The sequence below is a fragment of the Acartia tonsa genome, chromosome 13 (genome assembly GCF_053477335.1).
Source record: "Acartia tonsa isolate MP-2025a chromosome 13, ASM5347733v1, whole genome shotgun sequence".
NCBI classification, from domain to species: domain Eukaryota; kingdom Metazoa; phylum Arthropoda; class Copepoda; order Calanoida; family Acartiidae; genus Acartia; species Acartia tonsa.
Genome location: NC_137272.1, coordinates 38,567,606 through 38,589,910, shown reverse-complemented (window position 1 = coordinate 38,589,910; position 22,305 = coordinate 38,567,606). Strand labels below are relative to the sequence as shown.

General features: G+C 34.7%; 1 protein-coding gene and 1 long non-coding RNA gene across 6 annotated transcripts; both read right to left on the bottom strand.

The window, feature by feature from the left end:
• Nucleotides 1-339: 339 nt before the first annotated feature.
• On the bottom strand, nucleotides 340-1,118 carry LOC145304269 (uncharacterized). Its single transcript, XR_013874046.1, has 2 exons — nucleotides 999-1,118; nucleotides 340-495 (listed from the first exon to the last, which is right to left on the bottom strand). It is a non-coding gene; the product is annotated as an uncharacterized LOC145304269 (long non-coding RNA).
• Nucleotides 1,119-2,390: 1,272 nt separating this feature from the next.
• LOC145304180 (uncharacterized) lies at nucleotides 2,391-14,639 on the bottom strand. 5 transcript variants are annotated; one of them, XR_013874017.1, is made up of 3 exons: nucleotides 14,557-14,639; nucleotides 3,334-3,407; nucleotides 2,391-2,532 (listed from the first exon to the last, which is right to left on the bottom strand). XR_013874017.1 is itself a non-coding variant. In XM_080145998.1 (2 exons), the coding sequence occupies exon 1, from the start codon at nucleotides 6,171-6,173 to the stop codon at nucleotides 4,605-4,607; it is 1,569 nt and encodes a 522-aa protein (XP_080002124.1). In that variant the 5' UTR covers nucleotides 6,174-6,957; the 3' UTR covers nucleotides 3,291-3,407. The 5 variants fall into 5 exon arrangements, 1 of the variants encoding a protein (XP_080002124.1); XR_013874015.1 differs by lacking the exon at nucleotides 14,557-14,639 and adding an exon at nucleotides 4,605-6,957 and having other exon boundaries at nucleotides 3,330-3,407; XR_013874014.1 differs by lacking the exon at nucleotides 14,557-14,639 and adding an exon at nucleotides 4,605-6,957.
• Between the last annotated feature and the right edge of the window lie 7,666 nt (nucleotides 14,640-22,305).

Sequence of the window (22,305 nt, the reverse complement as noted above, 5' to 3'; positions counted from 1 at the left end):
TTTTAGGACTTGATTATAGAGATGCTTCGCTTATAACATTGTACCTTGTTGTAATAGGATACAGTATTCAAAAAATCAGATAAATAGGATAATCTTAGCATACAAAAATTTGTTGTCAAAAAAATATGTTTTGAATGGTCATACAGACTTTCTGCCAACGATTATAGATTGTACCTAACTGTTATAGGAATCACCATGCAAAGTTTGAAATTGATATGACAATTTTAACATGCCTAAATTAACAAAAAGTGCTAACCATTACGGACGAAGCTACCCTAACTGTAGAAAAGATTCGCATTTAAAGATGTAGAAAAACTTTGCTTTCATAAACACAAAATGTTTTGTTGTTTTTATATTTATTTTCAAAACAATGATCATAATTAATAATAAGTCCAATAGCCAACATCAGGCCCTTGCCAATGATAGTCGCATTGGTAATCGTATCCGTATCCGTATACGCAATCCCAGTATGGATCGACGAATTTACCATCTCTCCTAAAAATACAAATATTGGGTCAAGTGCAGCTAATTGTTCAATATTGCTGGTAACGAATGCTTACTGGTTTCTGTGATTATTAGGTTCCTGGATCAACAAATTAGAAAATAATCCTTTGATACAATATGACACTTAGCATCATAACTAAAGACCTTAATAAGGATTCCTACTGTTGCTATGTCAGGTGCATAACATAAATAGTTAAAAATTAGGGAAAATGCCTTGGCCCATAAACAGGCGCAACTCATTACCATGCACAGTTAGGACTTCTTGCTACTCCCTGGGTAATACTAGTTATTTCTCGCATCGTATTATAAACGGCTTTCCGCGGATATAGAATGTACCTCGGGGCTAAAAAAACTAGTTTTAATCTTATGATTGTACATTTTTATATTCATAGAGAGCTGGATATAATACGATGCTAGACATAGTTTTTTCGTATGGATGAGAACCGGTTCCTATCCACACGATTCGAATGAATACGAGAATAAAAATTATCTACCTGTCATTAGGTGCTGCAGCCTTTTTAAATTTTTCCCAACATGAGGAACTAGTCGAGGGTCTAGTCGAGGGCTTAGTCGAGGGTCTAGTCGAGGGCTTAGTCGAGACCCATCACAGATCATCGCCTAAACAAAATTGAATGCTATTTAAATATGAATTGAAGTTTTAAATTACCAAAAACGGTTTTTAAAAAAACGTTTATAGCAGATTTGACTAACCCTATTTTAATACAACCAGTTTTAGAAAATGTTTAACAATAAAATTAGAGCTCTAACTCAAACAACAGCCAAGAAATGATACTAAAAATAGTTATTTGTCGCATCATATTAAAGATAATAAATTATAAGATCAAAACAGTTTATTAGCCTCGGAGGGCTGTAGGCCCCAGATAACAAAACTGGTATTAATCTTATGACTATTTATTTTACTATGCATAGAAAATAATCTATAATACGATACAGTACATGACTATTCAGGGGCAATTTCTCTTGGGAGGGTGGTGGTACCCTCCCCCCAAAAAGTTACAAACCTTCCTGGGTACTATGTGAAGCTACCCTGTAAAGCAGAACCATAACGGATCAGCAGTTAGCGAGATCCTTCGGTAGAGACAAAAAGACATCCTGTTATTTTATTATAAGGACTAGCGGCTACGCCCCTTAGAAGCCTCTAGGGTCACTGGTAGGAGGGGGAAAAGTCGACCTCATCCCATTTTAAATTTGAGTTTCAAAAGAGGTTAAAGAACTTTTATTGGGGGGGGGGGGGATGTCTTCACCCTCTCCAAAAAGAGTTTAAAACCATCCCAGTACCTATAAGAAGCTTCATTGTAAAGAAGAACAATATCGGTTCTGCGGTTAGCGAGATCTTTCGGAACAGACAAAAAACGTTTACTACTTTATACAATAGGATAATAATAAGGATAATTACCTCCAAGAGTACCAAGGCTAGGACAAGAACCAATAGTTTTCTAGACATCTTCAATTTATATACTGATCATATTATTCAACTAAACATCTTTTTATACTATTTTTTAAAATCTATTTTTAGATGTTAAAAAATAAAATCTATTTTTAGATGTTAAAAATATAAAATCTATTTTTAGATGTTCTTCAGTGGCGTGCGAAGCACTTTGTCTAGGGGGGGGCATTTTGAAGATTTTGTAAAATTTTGCCCCCCCCTAAATCAAAGTGCCCCGGGGGGGGGCACTTTGCTTTAGGGGGGGGCATTTTCATTATATTTACTAATTTTAAATAAGGGCGTTTTAAGGGGTGGTATTATTTGATTATGGGCCTTCTAGTTCTTATCCCTTCTTCCCCATTCCTTCCCCCATCCCTATGTTGTGTTTCTCGGTAAACACATAAAAAAATACGCTACGGTCTGATAGATCAACAAAGGATTTTTAAAAAATGTTAATGTTTATTACATTTGGCAATTTATGGAACAAAAAAACCACATTTCATAGGATATCATGAAGGCAATAACAGTGATCAGTAATTTCAGTTTGGAGTGGCAGGACAATTATGTAACGAGGTTCATAACTAAAAAAAAGGATAAATAAATACAACAAGTAAATAAATACAGTTTCATAGATATCGCGGTTGATGGCTTCCCGGTTTAATTAAAATTGCAGGGATTTAAGGATAAGCAAAGAAATGACTGGTTGACTTCATCCCAGTCAGGAATAAAGGGATAAGGAAAAGGAATGACCAGTTGATTTCTTCCCAGTCAGGAATAGAGGGATAAGAGAAATAAATGACCAGTTGATTTCTTCCCAGTCAGAAATAAAGAGATAAGGAAAAGGAATGACCAGTTGATTTCTTCCCAGTCAGGAATAAAGGGATAAGGAAAATGAATGACCAGTTGATTTCTTCCCAGTCAGAAATAGAGAGATAAGAGAAATGAATGACCAGTTGATTTCTTCCCAGTCAGGAATAAAGTAATAGGAAAAAGGAATGACCAGTTGATTTCTTCCCAGTCAGGAATAGAGAGATAAGAGAGATGAATGACCAGTTGATTTCTTCCCAGTCAGGAATAAAGGAATAGGAAAAAGGAATGACCAGTTGATTTCTTCCCAGTCAGGAATAGAGGGATAAGAGAAAGGAATGACCGGTTGATTTCTTCCCAGTCAGGAGTAAAGAAATAGGGAAAAGGAATGACCAGTTGATTTCTTCCCAGTCAGGAATAAAGGGATAAGGAAAAGGATAACAAGCATTTTTAGATAGATTAGATAGATTAAATTAATAATTTACACTACTGTGGTTGATTTTCTGGTCTCAGTTTACCTAATGTATTAGATTCGCTTTATGGAGGTTGCTTTATTTAGCATAGAATTGACCTACTTTGTAGTACCGCAGTCTCCATGTTGACCCAATGGACTGGTGTCTCCAGGACAGGACAGGCTGAGTCACAAATTCTAATAATAATATAGGTTAATTCTAGAATCTAATACTTTGAAGGAAACTAAATTTAAAGCTATATGGTCGTATCCCAGTATAGATTGACAGATAAAACCAGCCACTAGTCGTGTCCCTGTGACTATGATAGATTAAAATGGTAAACTAGTAAGCTTTCTAGAAACAATTAAACTGTCACTGGTCGAATCCCAGTGTATAATGGTAAATAGGATGACAATGCCGAAATCAATGGTTGAAATATTATTATTTGCAAAAAATGTCACTGGTCGTGTCCCAGTGTCTAAACAGAGAATAGAGTTGTGGCGCAACAAAATAAATATATGACAAACTACTTTTTGCTAAAAAATATTACTGGTCGTATCCCAGTGCATAGATAGTAGAAGCGAATCGTACTAAAAAAAATACATGACAAACTACTTTTGTTTAAAAAATATTACTGGTCGTATCCCAGTGTTAATAGTAGAAGCGAACCGTGACTAAAAAAAATACACGACAAACTACTTTTGTTTAAAAAATATTACTGGTCGTATCCCAGTGTTAATAGTAGAAGCGAACCGTGACTAAAAAAAATACACGACAAACTACTTTTGTTTAAAAAATATTACTGGTCGTATCCCAGTGTTAATAGTAGAAGCGAACCGTGACTAAAAAATTACACGACAAACTAATTTTGTTTAAAAAAATATTACTGGTCGTATCCTAGTGTTAATAAAGAAATTTGGTGGCCAATAGTTTCTTAATATTTATCATTTGATGAACACAGTATGAAACAAATTATTATGACTAATTCCAAATTATTGCACTAAACTTTAAACATAATTTCACTTAAGATATTATTAAATGTATATCAGTAAAATCACTATTTATAACTTTAATTTTAATTACCTTTGTTTACAATCAACGTTTCTGAACAGAAAGGCAATTTTGTACTGGCGATTCTGGCCTTTTATAGGGGTTTTGTTTTGAATTTAAAACTAGTTTTTTTTAAAAACCCTAATTTTCTTAAAATGTTCTTTAAATATCAATTTGGTATTTTAAGTGTATCTGTCGATAATTGTTTATGTAATTTGATCATTATTTATGTACTTTCAATGTTCGTATTTTATAATTTTTAATATCAGACGCCAACTCCAAGTGGGTCAGTCAGTCACACAACACTCCCGGCACAAATGGAAAATTATAAGGGAGAACTATACCTATCTGTTATCAACATGCCGTCTGATCGCTGGTGGTGGTCGGACTTTCCTGTGGTGCTTGTAGTTTACTGTTATGCCCACTTCTGCTAGGGTTTCTTGAAATAAGCGGACTTTCTGCCGCTTTCCAAACGCAAACCTGGGTAGGCCTGGATTCTGACCTTCTTTGTTGGAACGTTTCAACAGTCTGAGTGCTTCATGACTATTGTGTTTAATCCACTTCTTTAAGTTTTCTTCATCAGATAATTCTGGATACGCATTGGTCATAGCCTTCAGGGTGATATAGTCATCAGTTTCGGTGGGGAGGTACACCTCTGCTTCTTCAGGTATCTCAATTTCATCAACTGAGTCCAACAGTTCATCTATATTATTGACTGTAACCGATATGCTCTTCCCTTCTATACTGGGTCCTTTACCCCACTTCAGACCTCCAGTGTATTTCCCATATGTATCAAGGTCTAGGAGTGAGAATTCTAGCAAGCACCCCCTTTGAACTTCTTGTTGGTTAAAGAAATATGGTTCGTCTGTGGCTATATTTAAAATCTCATTGTCTGGGACCACGTAGGTAAAATTTACTTCTATTGCTGAGCTTATGATCCTGAGGGCATCTTGAATACAAAGATTTGAATACTCTCTGACTTCACTGACATCAGGGAACATTTGTGGAATAAAGCAGATTTGAAAACCTAACATGCAGTTTCGAATTGCTACCAACTTATCCAACAAATACTGTTTTACAACAGGTGGTACATTATCCAGTGACCTATGGTAGCTTGAAAATTCTTCAACTGCTGTTGACTGACACATAACAGCTCCTGTTAAGTAGAAGTTTATCAGGGGTATAGAAATATCCTTAGCAGCCCAGAGACCTGATTCCTGCCACAATTCTTCAATGTTGATAGTTCTTGGTGGTTTTATCTCCACACCTACCATATGTTGTATGTAGTTCCACACTTCAACTATGTCAACAGTTATTTCCTGACCACACAGGATAAAATCAATGTTATCTAGTTGATCAGCAAGTTCTCTAGGCAGCTCAGCACCTGCAAGTCTCTCAAAGCTATCTGAGTTATCTCTAGATAAGTTTAATTCCAATGGTAACATTATCTCCAACACTAGATGGTGGCCATCACCCATCAGAATCTTTGAAATCATCCTACCATTGTTACTTCCAACTCCCATGCCAGGTACTTTACAAACAATGGTTGGGATGGTGGTTGATACTAAACAATTGTAATGTTGTCTTTGAAGTTGGGACCATCTTGCAAAAAATCTTGCAATCATGTCCCCATGATCCTTGGATGGTCTTGACATATCAATTCTTGTGATTTCTGGTGTACAGTCACTTTCTACTTGTCTAGTAGCTACTATCTTTTCAGCTACATCTCCAATTATCTCCACCCATTCCCCAGCATTCTTATCTTCCAAGACCTGCTCAAGTAGTGTTTTTTTATTAATTAGATTTTCTTCAACAAAGTTTCTATAAGAATTTGGGGCAAATACCCCATCCTCAAAACATTCAAAGAATGTAGTGGCACAGGATAAATGTTGTACTCCATTGTGGTTGTCCATGCAGCAATGAAGGTTCTTCAGTACTCCAGTTGACAGCTGAATATCTTCTTGATAAACAAGTGCTTTTCTTTTACCTAGAAATTTACAAATATTATGCTTGGCTGGTAGCTGGTATGTATTTATTAACTTTATATTAATCAAAGCACTACTTTTACTAGCTGGGTGCTACAATACAATACTCTAATACATTTTGCCTGAAATAAGTAAATGTACCAATCTAGTCGTATCCTAGATACAGTACAAGCTGGTTGTATCCCAGGTTTAAAGACAAACTGGTTGTATCCCAGATACAGTACAGCCTGGTTGTATCCCAGATAAGACATGGATTGGTAGTTTCCCACATTTCCAGATTGGTAGTATCCCAATTATCTGAAAAAATATAAGGTTATGTTTGGTCGTTTCCCAAAAAACACAAACTCCTAACAAATTTATAAACTGTATACATATTCTGGTTGTGTCCCAGATAATAATGATTATAACTGTTGCTTAGTTATATTCCACTTACTTTCTAAATACAATATGTCTTTATGTACAATTCTGGTTGGTTCCCAGAAGATCTAAGGCTTAGAGTTATGGTTTCTCATGCTTGAGTTGAGCTGTAACTGCTCTGAAATGAGCTGTTGTGTTGAAGTCAATATCATCCTCTTTCCATATGGGTACACAATTCCTTGGATTCCTGTATACCTCTCTGTTATTCTTTTCATTGGCATTACGATATGATACTCTTATCTTGGATGCTTTTCCATCCACATTGACTTCAGCTACTCTGCCATACTTCATACTTGATACCTTCTCCCTCCAGAAACAATACTACATCATTGACTTTGATTTGATCAGAAGACTTCCATTTGTTAGGTGATGGAATTAGTCTATGCATGATTCCAATGAGTAACTTGTAGTATTCTGTGAGAGAGACTTTAACCTTCTCCATGTGTCTACTAGGAAGTTTTTCTAGTAACACTGTTCCGTCTAAAGCTCTGTTGCTATTGTGACCTAATATGCAAAGAAAAGGAGTTATGAGATCATATTCATGGTTAATAACTCCTCTGTCATCATTTCCTCTGGTGATTGGGATTGAATTCAAGACTGAGGATATGTGTGCAAATACGGTTTCCCAACCCAGTAGGCTATGTTTGAATTTCAGTATTGATTTGAGGGAGTCTCTGACACTAGCAATACGACTCTCTACCCGCCCATGCTCGTTGTGGGCTTTAGGGTTGCAGGTGTCAAGGATTATCCTTTGTTGTGTCCAAAGTCTAGCTTGTAAATCACGAAACTCTATCTGAAGATCCTTCAGTTTCAAAAGTTGAGCTCCTTCATCAGGTAGTAGGTATTTAGGATAAGCGTACCTTGATGAATGTCTAGTTAATGCTTGAATGACGCTTGCTGTATCATATCTTTCTAGGACATATAAAGCTACTGCCTGTGTTAGGCAGCATACAAGTATCAGTACATGGCACTCACATGTAGATCTAACATTGATATCGTAGGCTTTGAATTTAGAGATTATGTCAACCTGGCTGGCATAAAATGGTGGTGCTAGTGTGTAGGTAAACCTGCTTTGATCTTGGACTCTCAATCTGTATGATTTTAACAGTTTTAATCTGCACATGGTGCACTCGTTTCTTATTCTTCTTACTACTGGTCTCATCTTCTCAACATACAGTAACCTGTACATGCTGCTGATTAAACGCTCCACTCCACAGTGTGATAGGGCTACATGTAGATATATGATAAGAGAATAAACAATAGGGTTTGTTATCAATCCAACTGGATTCAGATAACGTAATTCCTGATAGAATGGAGTTATTCTGTTATTCAAATCATCAACTGTCTCAATGTGGTCTAGTGTACTTAATCGACCACCTGAATACAATATTCCATTGTGTTCAATATAAGATTCTGTTTTAGATTTAGTACATGTTGACTTTACATCTCTTGTTAGATTGGTGTGGATCCAATTCCAGGTAATCCAATTGTCCATTGGAGATGTTGTAACTTGTCCTGTTTGTTCTGGTATCTTCAAATGGTTTGTAATATCAGCTTCTATTTCTTGAAAGGCTGGAGAATCAAAAGTTTCTTTGGACAAGAAACAATATTTACAGTTTTCGTCATATTCTGCTTGTTTGACTCATTTGTGGATCCTATGTTTGACTTTACTGACAAACTTTAACACCAGCATGAGCCTGTTGAAAGCCCTTGGAAATCCAAGTTTGATGAAGTCAATGAAATGAACTGCTGGTTCTTTCACAATGTGGTTTATCTTGATCTGTGGATCTATAACTGTTTCTTTCTCAATGATCTCCCTTTCTTCCTTGTTAAGGCTGTCACAAATTTCATTATAAGTTCTGATTGGGGCTTTATCAAGGTCTTCCCTCATCCAAGGGTAGCCACTGAACCAGAATGAGTCTTCTTTGAAATCATCCAGATTTACTTCACCCTTAGTTGCTAAGTCGCTGGGGTTCAGGTTGCCGGGTATATGTCTCCAACATGATGAGTCAACAAGTCTTGAGCATTGTCTTACTCTATTGAAACAAAACTGTTTTAAGATTTTTTCGGTGTTGCAGAGCCAGCTGATTGCTATGGTTGAATCACTGCAAATGATATAGTTCTTTATTCTGTCTTTGCAGGTTTTCAGTATAGTATGCATTGTTTCAGCTGCAAGCACCATTCCAGACAATTCGTTCCTGGGAACTGTCTGTTCTGAGCTCCTAGATTTGGCTGTTAGTAGTGCGCATGAATAACTTCCATCTCTTAATTTGAATCTTGCATAAATTGCAGTAGCACACATTCGTGCAGAAGCATCACAAGTTGCTATTAATTCCATAGAGTTTGGATCAATTGCATTGGCAGGAACTACTGATCTTCTAATGGGGATTTCTCTGGCTTTGATCATTAAGCAGAAATTTCGTTTCCACATGTCAGCTAAAGCTTCTGATATCTTGTCATCCCAATCATAGCATTGCAGTTCCTTTAAATCTAGTTTAAATTTCACCTTGAGTGGTTCTAAACAACCAAGAGGTACCCAGAATTCTGCTGTCTTGCCTAACGTGATTCTCCTTGTGATCTTCTCTGGGATAATTTTATCAAGATCATCCTCATTCTTGATCTCTGTCTCATTGGGTGTTCTATATCCTCTTATCTTAGGGTTGAAATTGATTTCACCAGTGCCTAGCTTTAGCTGGTCTTGTTTGCTTAACCATCGATAACCAGCTAGACCAACTTCAATACCATCTGAAGAAGCTTTTTCAGAAGGATCATCTCCAGATCTAGTCATGCATTTGACTTCAAAACCTCCCTGGGGTAGCACTCTCTGAATAGATTCTATGGTAGCATTCACTTCATTCATATCATTCTTCCCAGAAAAGCCATCGTCCATGTATAAATATCTTGTCAATGCTTCATGGGCTAAAGGTTCTTTCTCTCTGTATTGTTCTGCTAAGTGTCTTACAGCAAACATTGCTATGTTTCCAGCACTTATAATTCCATAGATAAGTGTCAAGAAGCACCATAACTCTATCGGATCATTTGGTCCCAAATTGGGTGACATGTAATACAGAGAGAATGGTAACATGTGGTCTTCAAGGCGTACACTATTGTACATCTTGCTTATGTCAAATGCATATGTGTGGATATACGTTCTGAAGTTAACCAACATAGCATATAGATTTGCTAAGTTGTTGCTTCCTTTTGCACATAATTCATTGAAATGCGTTATGCTGGGATCAGTAACAATCCTACAAGGGGTAGATACACTGTCCTGTTTCCAAACAGTGCGCCACGGGAAAAAGTGGTGGACTGGTGATTTGTTTATCAACTCTTGCTGCTTCTGGCTCAGTTCTGTTACTTTCTTCACAAAACCTTTGTCTACAAGTTCTTGATGGAATTTTATTGCTCCTTCTCTGTACACCAAAGGTTTCTTTGTTTGTTGCTTGAAGATTGCCATAGCTTGCGATTGGTTAGAATCTTTGCCCCAGAATTTCCTTAATGTTGATATGGGGTCATGGATCCAGGGGTATGAACAATACATTTTCTTACCATCTTTGTCCCATCTGACAGAATTCTCAATTAATTTATCTTCTTCCTCCTCTTGAACACTCAACATCTTAGTTTTATCAGCTGATAGGCACACACTGCAAGATTGGCACTTGGAACAGCGGTAAGTGTAGGTTAACAGTTCATCATCTTCTTCCATTTTCTTAAGATATTTAATGGGTTTTCTTATCTTGTTGATACTGACATCAGGATTCAATAGGACATGTACTTGTTCATTTGCATCTACAATGCCCTCAGCTACTGCACAATTGCTGCAGATGTACAATACACTATGATTATACTTGCTTGCAGTGTCATGATGTGCTTCTATGTGTACTGTGTTGATACTTTCACGATCAATTCTCTCAATAGGAGTCGCATTAATTTCACTATCGCAATCTGTAATTTTTCCTTTGTAATTGAAATATGGTTCTGCACATATCAATTGATCATCTTTGGCTCGGAAATTGAAACCTGAGCTGACTACTAGACTATGTTGATAGGAATTGTAAAGCTCTGTAAATAGAATAGTCATGCGATGAAAGTTACCCTCATTTGCCTTTGTAAAGATTCTGTGAGGTCCACCATAAACTATGGTTGAGTTGTACTTATCCGTGATTTTACCTCTATACACCCCAAGTCCATCTGGTAGTTCCATTATCTTTTCAGGGAATATTTCTGTTGATCCTATACCGATCAACATTTTAGTGGTCATTCCGCCAATCTTTGGTGGTAGAGTCTCATTACTGAATGAAGGGTAACTCCTTAATTCATCCTTTATTTCACATATCTCGTACTCAGGTATGTGTTGTGTAATTTGTTTAAGGCCAAGTACTGTTTTGTTTACAAACTTTCCATTTGTTAAGGGACCAATTATACATCTAAATACTCCATATCCAGTTGGAATAGTTGCTCCTCCTGCAACAGCGATATTTTGATTGCTTGGGTCTATGCACTTGAAACCTACTAACTCAGCAAATTCACCCTCAATTGCTTCGCCATTACTTCCTGAATCAAACATGGTAAGGCAGTCTTCGCCTCCAATGCTTAACATTTGAAATAAGTAAATTGATGAGTCTGACCTACTTTCCATCAGTTCTCCACACTCTTTAACTGGATGAACTTCACCAGTCGTTACATTGTAAGCATGTTCATCCAAGTAGTTGTTATCTGCTTTCATGTGGTTGACTACCACATGTGATATTTGAATATTGGATCCTTTCTCGTAACCGTATAAGTAATCTAAGCTTCCTTTTATTTGGTCTAAGTTAGATTTGTGGTCTGGGCAGACAAGTATGTTTCTAAGGGGTTTTATGTCCTTCTGTTGACAGTCTTGGCATATCAGAGCTTTGGGTACAAGTTTTATGTTACAGCATTCTGGTCTGTTCCTGCCACACCAATCTCCAAGGCACGTTGGACAAATCTTTAAGTTTGTTATTTTCTCCAGTCTCAGTTTTGGTGTTGCAGATAAGAAGTCTTTGCATTTCCCTACTGGATGTCCCTTGAAATCTGTAATAAAATCATGCATTGGACATTTAACTAGTACTTTCCTTGCTTCAAACTTTCTTCCTGTCTTTGGAACTTCTTTCTTCTTAAATTTTTCTTCATACTTGTTTCCAGTGTCAACATTATGAACTGCAATCTTCTTTCCTCTCTCATCTTTGCTAGTATCATGTTTAGTATTAGAACTACCATGTTCTAATAGGAACGTTTCTAAGTCGGTAAGCTCACATGATATGTATGTTTTAAACATTTCAAATTCTTCTTTTTCACTGAGCTTTAGATTTTTCTTTCTTTCTTCTTTGTTTTTTATCTTTATAAATGCTCTCTTGTGAAAATCTGGTAAACAATGTGCTAGTGATTGTAAGAAAGAAAGGTTGTAGATTTCATTGTCAAGATCTTGGACTTTGTCCCCATGTTTCTTAATTAGGGCTTCTAGATTCAGTAGGACATGTTGAAAGGATCTAAAGTAATGGATTTGGCTCTCCAAGTCCCTAAAATTGTATTTTAATTCAGCTATCTGTTTCTTTTTGTTTTCTATTATTCTTCGTGAGTTTCCATATTTGGTTACTAAGAAGTCAATCAAACCATGGTAGTCTTCTGACAAATAATAATGTTCTACTTCCTTAGCTACTTCTTGGCTAAGGTAGTTCTTGTACAGTGCAGATAATTTTGTGGATGTTCTTGCTGAACTTAGGTGCCTATTAAAGTCTTCAAGAAACATATAGATATCAGAGTCAGATTTCCATCCCATAACTCTTTCCAATTTTATAGGTTCTATGTTATTCCTGGAGTCATCTGTTATATCTAATCTGGCTTCTTGAATAGCTTCATGACAATTTTGTATCCATATAACTGATTTTCCAATGTATTCTAACATTTTGTTGCATAATTCTTCATATTCGCATTGGTTGATATGTGTGTCAAATAATTTTGATAGTTCATTCTTGGCTTGTTCAATCTTTGGTAAGTCTGTAGCTTTCACTGATCTTAATCTGTCCTCACCTACATTAAGCTGTTTAGTAGAAACTGCTTCTATCACACTGTTAAGCATTTCCACTCTTTTCCGCAACATAGTCACTTGACTCTTCTCTATTGGTGTTGTCTCTGTAACGTTTATTGGAGTAGATGTATTGATTTTATTTACTCTTTCTCTATCTACTGTTTGGGTAGTCTTTGGGCATCCAATCTGATTTTCAGCTGTCACGACTCCTGATTCACCATTCACTTTACTTATTGGTGTTATCCCGGTAACTGCGTCATTCTTAGTGGTCTGCTCCTTGGATATTTGTTTCTCAAGTACCTCCACAATCTCTTGCAGGTCAGTAATCAATTCATCAGCTTCCTCTTTTGCTTCTTCAAAAGCTTGTTCTTCACAGTGTGTAACAAGAATGTCAAGGTACTCCATTTGATCCTTGATCTTGTTCACATATCTGATTATCTCCGCCTTTGCTATCATGATTGCTTCAGTTTCCAAGAACTTCCTCCGGTAGATATTCAATTTGGCAGCTCTGTTCTTGATTTTTCGTTTTAACTGATCTTCATTGAGACCAGTAAAGTCTGCTTCATCCGCAGTTGTAAGTATTGAAGTGTTGGGGTCTTTATCCCTATCCATTGGGGATTGAAATTCTTCCTCGTCCTCCATTTCTTCGCTACCTGTGCCCCTTCTTTGTGGTTTGCCTGTTCTTGTTTTGTCCTTATTGGTTTCAGCTAATTTGGCCTGAATTTGCCAGTTATAGTTTATCCTTGGTAAGTCCCTTAATGGTCTACTCATTAAGATTGTTCACTGTATCACTTTGTTGTTTAAATCAATGTTAATGCTATCAGTTTCTACAAATTATGAATGTTGTGTTTCTCGGTAAACACATAAAAAAATACGCTACGGTCTGATAGATCAACAAAGGATTTTTAAAAAATGTTAATGTTTATTACATTTGGCAATTTATGGAACAAAAAAACCACATTTCATAGGATATCATGAAGGCAATAACAGTGATCAGTAATTTCAGTTTGGAGTGGCAGGACAATTATGTAACGAGGTTCATAACTAAAAAAAAGGATAAATAAATACAACAAGTAAATAAATACAGTTTCATAGATATCGCGGTTGATGGCTTCCCGGTTTAATTAAAATTGCAGGGATTTAAGGATAAGCAAAGAAATGACTGGTTGACTTCATCCCAGTCAGGAATAAAGGGATAAGGAAAAGGAATGACCAGTTGATTTCTTCCCAGTCAGGAATAGAGGGATAAGAGAAATAAATGACCAGTTGATTTCTTCCCAGTCAGAAATAAAGAGATAAGGAAAAGGAATGACCAGTTGATTTCTTCCCAGTCAGGAATAAAGGGATAAGGAAAATGAATGACCAGTTGATTTCTTCCCAGTCAGAAATAGAGAGATAAGAGAAATGAATGACCAGTTGATTTCTTCCCAGTCAGGAATAAAGTAATAGGAAAAAGGAATGACCAGTTGATTTCTTCCCAGTCAGGAATAGAGGGATAAGAGAGATGAATGACCAGTTGATTTCTTCCCAGTCAGGAATAAAGGAATAGGAAAAAGGAATGACCAGTTGATTTCTTCCCAGTCAGGAATAGAGGGATAAGAGAAAGGAATGACCGGTTGATTTCTTCCCAGTCAGGAGTAAAGAAATAGGGAAAAGGAATGACCAGTTGATTTCTTCCCAGTCAGGAATAAAGGGGTAAGGAAAAGGATAACAAGCATTTTTAGATAGATTAGATAGATTAAATTAATAATTTACACTACTGTGGTTGATTTTCTGGTCTCAGTTTACCTAATGTATTAGATTCGCTTTATGGAGGTTGCTTTATTTAGCATAGAATTGACCTACTTTGTAGTACCGCAGTCTCCATGTTGACCCAATGGACTGGTGTCTCCAGGACAGGACAGGCTGAGTCACAAATTCTAATAATAATATAGGTTAATTCTAGAATCTAATACTTTGAAGGAAACTAAATTTAAAGCTATATGGTCGTATCCCAGTATAGATTGACAGATAAAACCAGCCACTAGTCGTGTCCCTGTGACTATGATAGATTAAAATGGTAAACTAGTAAGCTTTCTAGAAACAATTAAACTGTCACTGGTCGAATCCCAGTGTATAATGGTAAATAGGATAACAATGCCGAAATCAATGGTTGAAATATTATTATTTGCAAAAAATGTCACTGGTCGTGTCCCAGTGTCTAAACAGAGAATAGAGTTGTGGCGCAACAAAATAAATATATGACAAACTACTTTTTGCTAAAAAATATTACTGGTCGTATCCCAGTGCATAGATAGTAGAAGCGAATCGTACTAAAAAAAATACATGACAAACTACTTTTGTTTAAAAAATATTACTGGTCGTATCCCAGTGTTAATAGTAGAAGCGAACGGTAACTAAAAAAAATACACGACAAACTACTTTTGTTTAAAAAATATTACTGGTCGTATCCCAGTGTTAATAGTAGAAGCGAACCGTGACTAAAAAAAATACACGACAAACTACTTTTGTTTAAAAATATTACTGGTCGTATCCCAGTGTTAATAGTAGAAGCGAACCGTGACTAAAAAATTACACGACAAACTAATTTTGTTTAAAAAAATATTACTGGTCGTATCCCAGTGTTAATAAAGAAATTTGGTGGCCAATAGTTTCTTAATATTTATCATTTGATGAACACAGTATGAAACAAATTATTATGACTAATTCCAAATTATTGCACTAAACTTTAAACATAATTTCACTTAAGATATTATTAAATGTATATCAGTAAAATCACTATTTATAACTTTAATTTTAATTACCTTTGTTTACAATCAACGTTTCTGAACTTAAAGGCAATTTTGTACTGGCGATTCTGGCCTTTTATAGGGGTTTTGTTTTGAATTTAAAACTAGTTTTTTTTAAAAACCCTAATTTTCTTAAAATGTTCTTTAAATATCAATTTGGTATTTTAAGTGTATCTGTCGATAATTGTTTATGTAATTTGATCATTATTTATGTACTTTCAATGTTCGTATTTTATAATTTTCAATATCAGACGCCAACTCCAAGTGGGTCAGTCAGTCACACAACACCCTATTTCCCGTTTATATCCCCTATCTCTCCCCCCCATCTCTTCTCCCCCATCCCTTCTCCCCATCCTGCAATGACCGAAGGGAAGGGAGCTAGAAAGCATCTTCGAAACAAAAGTACAGAATATAATTTAACCTCCCCCCCCCCCACCACAAAACATTTTTTATGGGTGGAAGGGGATGTTATAAAAACTCAGCAGGAAGGATGAATAACCCCATTAAAAAAATTTGGGGGGGGGGAGGAGATAAAAACCCTCATTTTGGAAATAATTTACCAAAAATTAACCTAATATGTAAAACTGATTTTAAATATTTCTATATTGTATGACAACAAGGATGACAACATCTTTAAGTAGCAAAGCACAAAAAATCATTAATAAGAATACAGATAAGTAGATTTAAAGAGCATCTGTTTAAATAAATATATATTTTAGGTAGAAAAAGTCACAAATCCTTTTTCCTGCATATTGTGTGATGACAGTGAAAGTAAATTACATACTGGATGCTCGAGACAGCTAAAAATTTTATTTTTTTTAATATTATAATCCACAAAAAAATTTATTGTACCATAAAAACCAAAGATATAAAGAACTATGTAAAAAATAAAAAAAAATTACTTGTCCTTTCATCTACAGATATAAAAATCTCTTAGAAATATGGAAAACTTTTGGGTATAGTCTCTTTTGTCGCAACACCTCTTAAGGGGCATTTCGTCGTATTTTCATAGTAGCTTTTAGTAGGTTATTCTAGGTTAAGTTAGGTCAGGTAATTTCCCCGTAGGGTTAGGCAATTGGCCCCGCAAGAGCTATAAATAGGGGAAAAGCTACTGTGAAAATATGATGAAATGCACCTTAAGAGGCAATGTCACAAAAGGGACTATACCCGAAATTTAAAAGATACAAAAATAGCCAAAAACGTCCTGAAAAGCATTTCGACATCTATGAATTTTTAATAGTTAATTATACTCCATAATGATGTGAATGTTAACATTAAGTTTTAGCCTTCTATCTTTAATTGCAGTTAAAAAAATCACATTTCCTCCTTAGCATTAGGTACTGACAGCCATAGTGAATTATAGAGAAGCTAAAAAGTTATATCAACATATCCTATAAATGGCACTTTAAAACTCTGTTAATTTTTCATTACGTGGTGTTTCCAAGGATTTATAAGGGCGGTGCATGAAGCGCACCTGAAAATATTTACTCCCCCTTTGAACTAAAATTAATTAAAGACAACAAGAGTGGCTTATTTTATCAAGTTAGGAATATAGAGTGTAGTTAGTTTTAAAGGTTTTTAATGAAAATTGCCATAAAAAACATGTCTTTTTGTAAGGGTATGTAAACAAAAAAAATGATAAACTTATCCTGAAAATAATATGACATCATATATAGTTATTCATTTAGACAGACATACAGTGTTGAGAAAAAGGCTTAGATAAATATCAACGCTGTTTCTTTTTTATATAAAATAACTTTTTGATTAAATATTTGTTGTTTACAAAACAAAATATACAATGCATGTAATAAAAAGCAGAAACCATTTGGAAGTGCGCGAAGCGCAATTTTTTTTCTTCAAATATGCAGGGAAGGAGGGGTTTTTGGGCTATTTATTACACTAATCCCAAATAATTCATATAAAATTTTCTTATTCGTTGGCTCAACAACTTTGGGGACTTTAATGGAATTTTGATTGGTTGGTTAATATAGTCGAGTTTCCATACATTTCATCCACTAATTGTAATCTATATAAGGGGTAATTTTGTGTATCATCATTGGGGATGTACAAAATTTCTTTGGTAAAAAGTTTATATTATACCAAATAAAATACTTCCTATTACCTTGTTTGTTATGTTCAGTAAAAAAGATTATAACCTAATTTCTACACTAATTAAAAAATTTGGTAAGGTTAAATGAAAAGTAACTGTCTGTTTGGCGCGAAGCGCCAAAAATTTTTTTTTGAGTATTTCTTGATCTTTTTTTTGGAAACTGGGATAGTTTTGCTTTTTGTAGGGTAGGGGGCAAAAAGGGGCATTTTTGTTGACCAGGGGGGGGCAAAATGGGGCATTTTTCAACATTTAGGGGGGAGCAGGGGGGGGCGTTTTGGTCGCCAGGGGGGGGGGGGCGATTGCCCCAAATGCCCCCTTCGGTTCGCACGCCACTGTTCTATTTATAGATTATAAATGCAGGGTTGTTGCGTGGGGGAAGGGGCAAAGTTATAGTGTTTAAATTTAAAAGTAATCTAGACGAAGGCGAATTTTAAGGGGGAGAGGGTGGCTTTTTGTTGAACTAACTAATGAATGTTGATTTTTAAAAGCGAAGCTTTTCTAAAATTAGAGTCGGTCATTCCATCCATACGTCCGTACGTCACAGACAGTTAGTTCTTTTCGTTAATTTAAACAGGTTAGAATTGTCCTACCGATTCCAAACTTTGCATGATGATTCCTGTAGTAGTTATTCTATAACTGTTACAAGAATAGCCATACGTCCATTTTTAACGTGTTGATTTTTAACCCTTTTATCAACTAATTTTTATGTAATAAAATTATCCGATTGTTCTGACTTTTGGTATATTGATTCCTGGGACAACAAAGTACAATACCATATGCGAAGCAACTCTATAATCAAGTCACAAAAATGTAAGTATGTCCATAAACATTATCCTGTATTAAGCAGTTTTTCAACAAATTAACTTACAATTTTGCTTCGACTCTTATACATTTATATTCTGATCATTCAGTTCTGACACTATACAAGTGTTAATGTCCGTTTGTCCTACTGTTTCAGTGCTTTGCTTTTATGGATGTTGTCATCCTTGTTTTTTCTTGGAGTACATGATAATCTAGTGTGAGCTCCAAGTAATAATGAATCCATTAAAAAAGGAGAAACACTACCGGGATTCCCTGTTCTTTGCCTAACCTTAAAGAAGCTTTAAAGAAATTAATACCTAAAACATTATCTATCTATTTATTGGCTCTAGTTAATTGATGAAATGATAACAGTTTGAATGTATAACGGACCATGTAATAAAAGAGTAAACAAAAGTAGAAATTCCATAATTTTTTTTTTTAGCATAAATAATTAGCTATTTGGACATTAATTGGCAAATCCATCTATTATATCACCTAAACATGTTGATAGGTATATGGTTATTTATATAAATATACAAGCGTATACACCCCTAGCTAGTAGACCCATTCCCTACTTTTAATTTTATTTGTAAAAAGAAAAAGTGAGAAATATATTTTTCGTGTCAATTTCTCTTGGGAGGGTTTATAAACCTTTACGGGATCAAAAGCTACACTGTACAGGAGAAACATGTCGGTTCAATGGTGAGACAGACACCCTGTTACTCTGATACAAGAATTGTAGAGCGGTTTAGCCACTTAGTTCATGTATCATAAGAAAGCTCAGAGATGGAATGTGACGCCCCACTACTTTAGATTTGGGTTTTGAAAAATAAAAAAAAATTGGTTACTATTTTTTCTTCAGAGATGGGTTTTTAAAAGATGCCGCGTTTTTTCTCGACATTTTTTTACGGTATGAATAACAAGCGCGGCATTCGCAAAATCTAAACAGAGTATACAACTATTTATTTAATTCTTTCGCTTTTGTTGGTACAGCCTTTTTAAAAGAAAAACAAATAATCTTAAATCCATTTTTTGCTGCATATTAATTAATATATCTTTTTAGAGCTATATTAGACATTATACAAATGGCTAAAATAATAATTTTAAAATTTTAAATTCTTAAGTTGTATACTCTGTTTAGATTTCGCGAATGCTGCGCTTGTTATTCATAGCGTAAAAAATGTCGAGAAAAAACGCGGCATCTTTTAAAAACCCATCTCAGGGGCTTTATCTTTCCTCTAAAGATGTAAATAAACCTGCCCATGACCTATAGAAGGCATCACTGATATAATAAGCTCTCTTGGAACAAATAGAAAAACAACTAAATAGATTTGACTTTTTAAATTTGACATGTGAAAATATTAAATTGTATAGATTGAAAAACAGTTGATAAAAAGCTGAATAGACAGATTCAATTTTCTAAATATGTCATGACTATTTTTAATTAATGCTTAATAACATAAAGTACTAGAGTTGGCTCGATATAACTATCTCACTATTGGCTAGTTTTCTTTAAGTACATATCTATTTATCTATTTCAATTTTCCTCCCTCGCCATTACTAAAAAGAAAGAAGTGAATATTTAATATTTTAAATGATTTTAAAAAGATTTCTTCAATTATATTTTTTATTTACATTACCATCACCAAAGGGTTAATATGATTAAAATTTTAGTTTTAATATTTGAACACTACGGAAGTGTCGCCACAATCGAATTCTTTTAAAATAGAGTTTTCTTAGATTTTCTATATTATGAACGTATATTTTTTGTTTATTAAGTCAAGATAAAATACTTTAATGTAATTCAAATATCAACATGGATTGAAAAACTGTATTCATTCCATAACCAAATAGAATAAAGGTCAATGAGAGTTTAATGAGGATTATTGGAGCACTATGAGTTTTAAACATTTATTCCTTGGAAAACTTAAACTTATTTATAGGCATTTATTTCCTATATAGATCTGACATGGATCTTGAAGCAATAAAGCAGGCTGTTTTGTAAATGTTAAAAATTGGAAGAATCTATTAAATAAAAGTTATCGCAAATATACTTAGTAAATAATAACGTCATACAATTAAGAACAAATAGTAGTATACTCTTACTTTTAATATTAGACGTAAGACTCAAAAGATATTCATTTCGTTAGATTTTTTTCTCTCACAATAATAGATGGATGAAATGCTACAATTTCTTTTATAATCATTTAGCAATACGTCCAATTAACTACTTTTTCAATTTTAAAAATAAAATATTATTTCATCAATTCTAGAAATGTATGTTCAGTAAGAAAGAGAGATGGAATGAACTTGAACTTTTGACATCAAAATTTTAGACAATTTTCCAGTTGTTCAGTTTGAACCTTTATTTTTAGTAGCGAAGCTACTCTATAATTCACTTTGTCCGTCAGTCAGTCCGTCAGTCCGTCAGTCCGTCAGTCAGTCAGTCCGTAACGCTATGGGGGAAATGGGATTTACTCAGCTCCTATAAAAGATAGAATGCTGAAATTTTTTGACAACATTCCTATTATTAAGGAGCACAATTAATTATAAAACATCAATGGCGGTAGGACCGCTTTTTTAGCAGGTTTTAGGCTATTTTTGTATTTTTCACATTTTTCTCCATATCTTTGGTGTTTATGGTCCGATTTCCAAAACTTTTTCAGTTATAGAAATCAAAATTAAGTTTCCTGTCTTTTAAAGAAAACAACTATGACGGTCAGACTACCTTTAAACAGGTTTTAGGCTATTTTTGTATTTTCACATTTTTCTCCATATCTTTGGTGTTTATGGTCCGATTTCCAAAAAAATTTCAGTTATAGATATCAAAATTAAATTTCCTATCATTTAAAGAAAACAACCATGACAGTCAGACTGCCTTTTTGCAGGTTTTTGACTATTTTTAATTTTTTCCTTATTTTTCCATTTCTCTTATGTATATAGTCCGATTTTCCAATTTTTTTATGTTAAGGATTTAAAAATTAAATTTTCTGTCGTTTTAAGAAAACAACCGTATTCCCATCCATGAATTTTTGGGCTTCGCTACTTATGGATGTTGTCATCCTTGTTTCTAATAAGATCTTATCAGCAGAAGAGAATAAAACATTTTTAATTGTCCTATAAATAGTAAGCCTTCTACTCATTTAAAATTTAAAATTGTGATTCCTATGACAATTAAGTACGAAGGTTTATAATGTTGTGGGAAGATTTCCTACTTTTTTTCTAATTAAGGGAGGGTTTAACAAAAACCCCTCTCGCGTTTGACTAATGTAAAACTTCCCTGGACCAATATAATCCTTTGTTGGACCAACGTAAAACTTCCCTTGAAGTTTTGGATTGATCATTATAACCGTCATCTTGAATTTCAACATACAAACATCCATATTGACAGTCAGACATCATGTTACTTTCATCAATTCAAAATTTGAATGGTTACACCAAAAGAAATCGGGTCATTCAAATTTGGATGGATTGTGCAAAATTTTTGTGTTCTTGTGATAAAATTGAATCAGCCATTGTCATCATTTGTCAAAAAACTTGAAAGTAAGTTTTCAACTTTTCTGACAGCTTTTTTAGCAACGTAACTACTCTATAATTTTATCAGCTATTTAATTCTCTGAAGATTTTTTGTTTAGGTACTTTACATGGCACCAATGTTTTCTTCGCTTCTCCCCGTTTTAATTCGCTTTTATGGTAAAGTCCCTTTCGTGGCAACGCCTCTTAAGGGGCGTTTCGTTGTAATTTTCAAATTAGTTTTAATAGATTATTTTAGGTTAGGTTAGGTTAAGTTGGGTTATTTGATTGACCCGCAGGGTTAGAGCCCCCCACAGGAGCTAGAAATAGGGAAAAGGTAGCTTTTGTGAAAATACGACGAAACGCTCCTTAAGAGTCGTT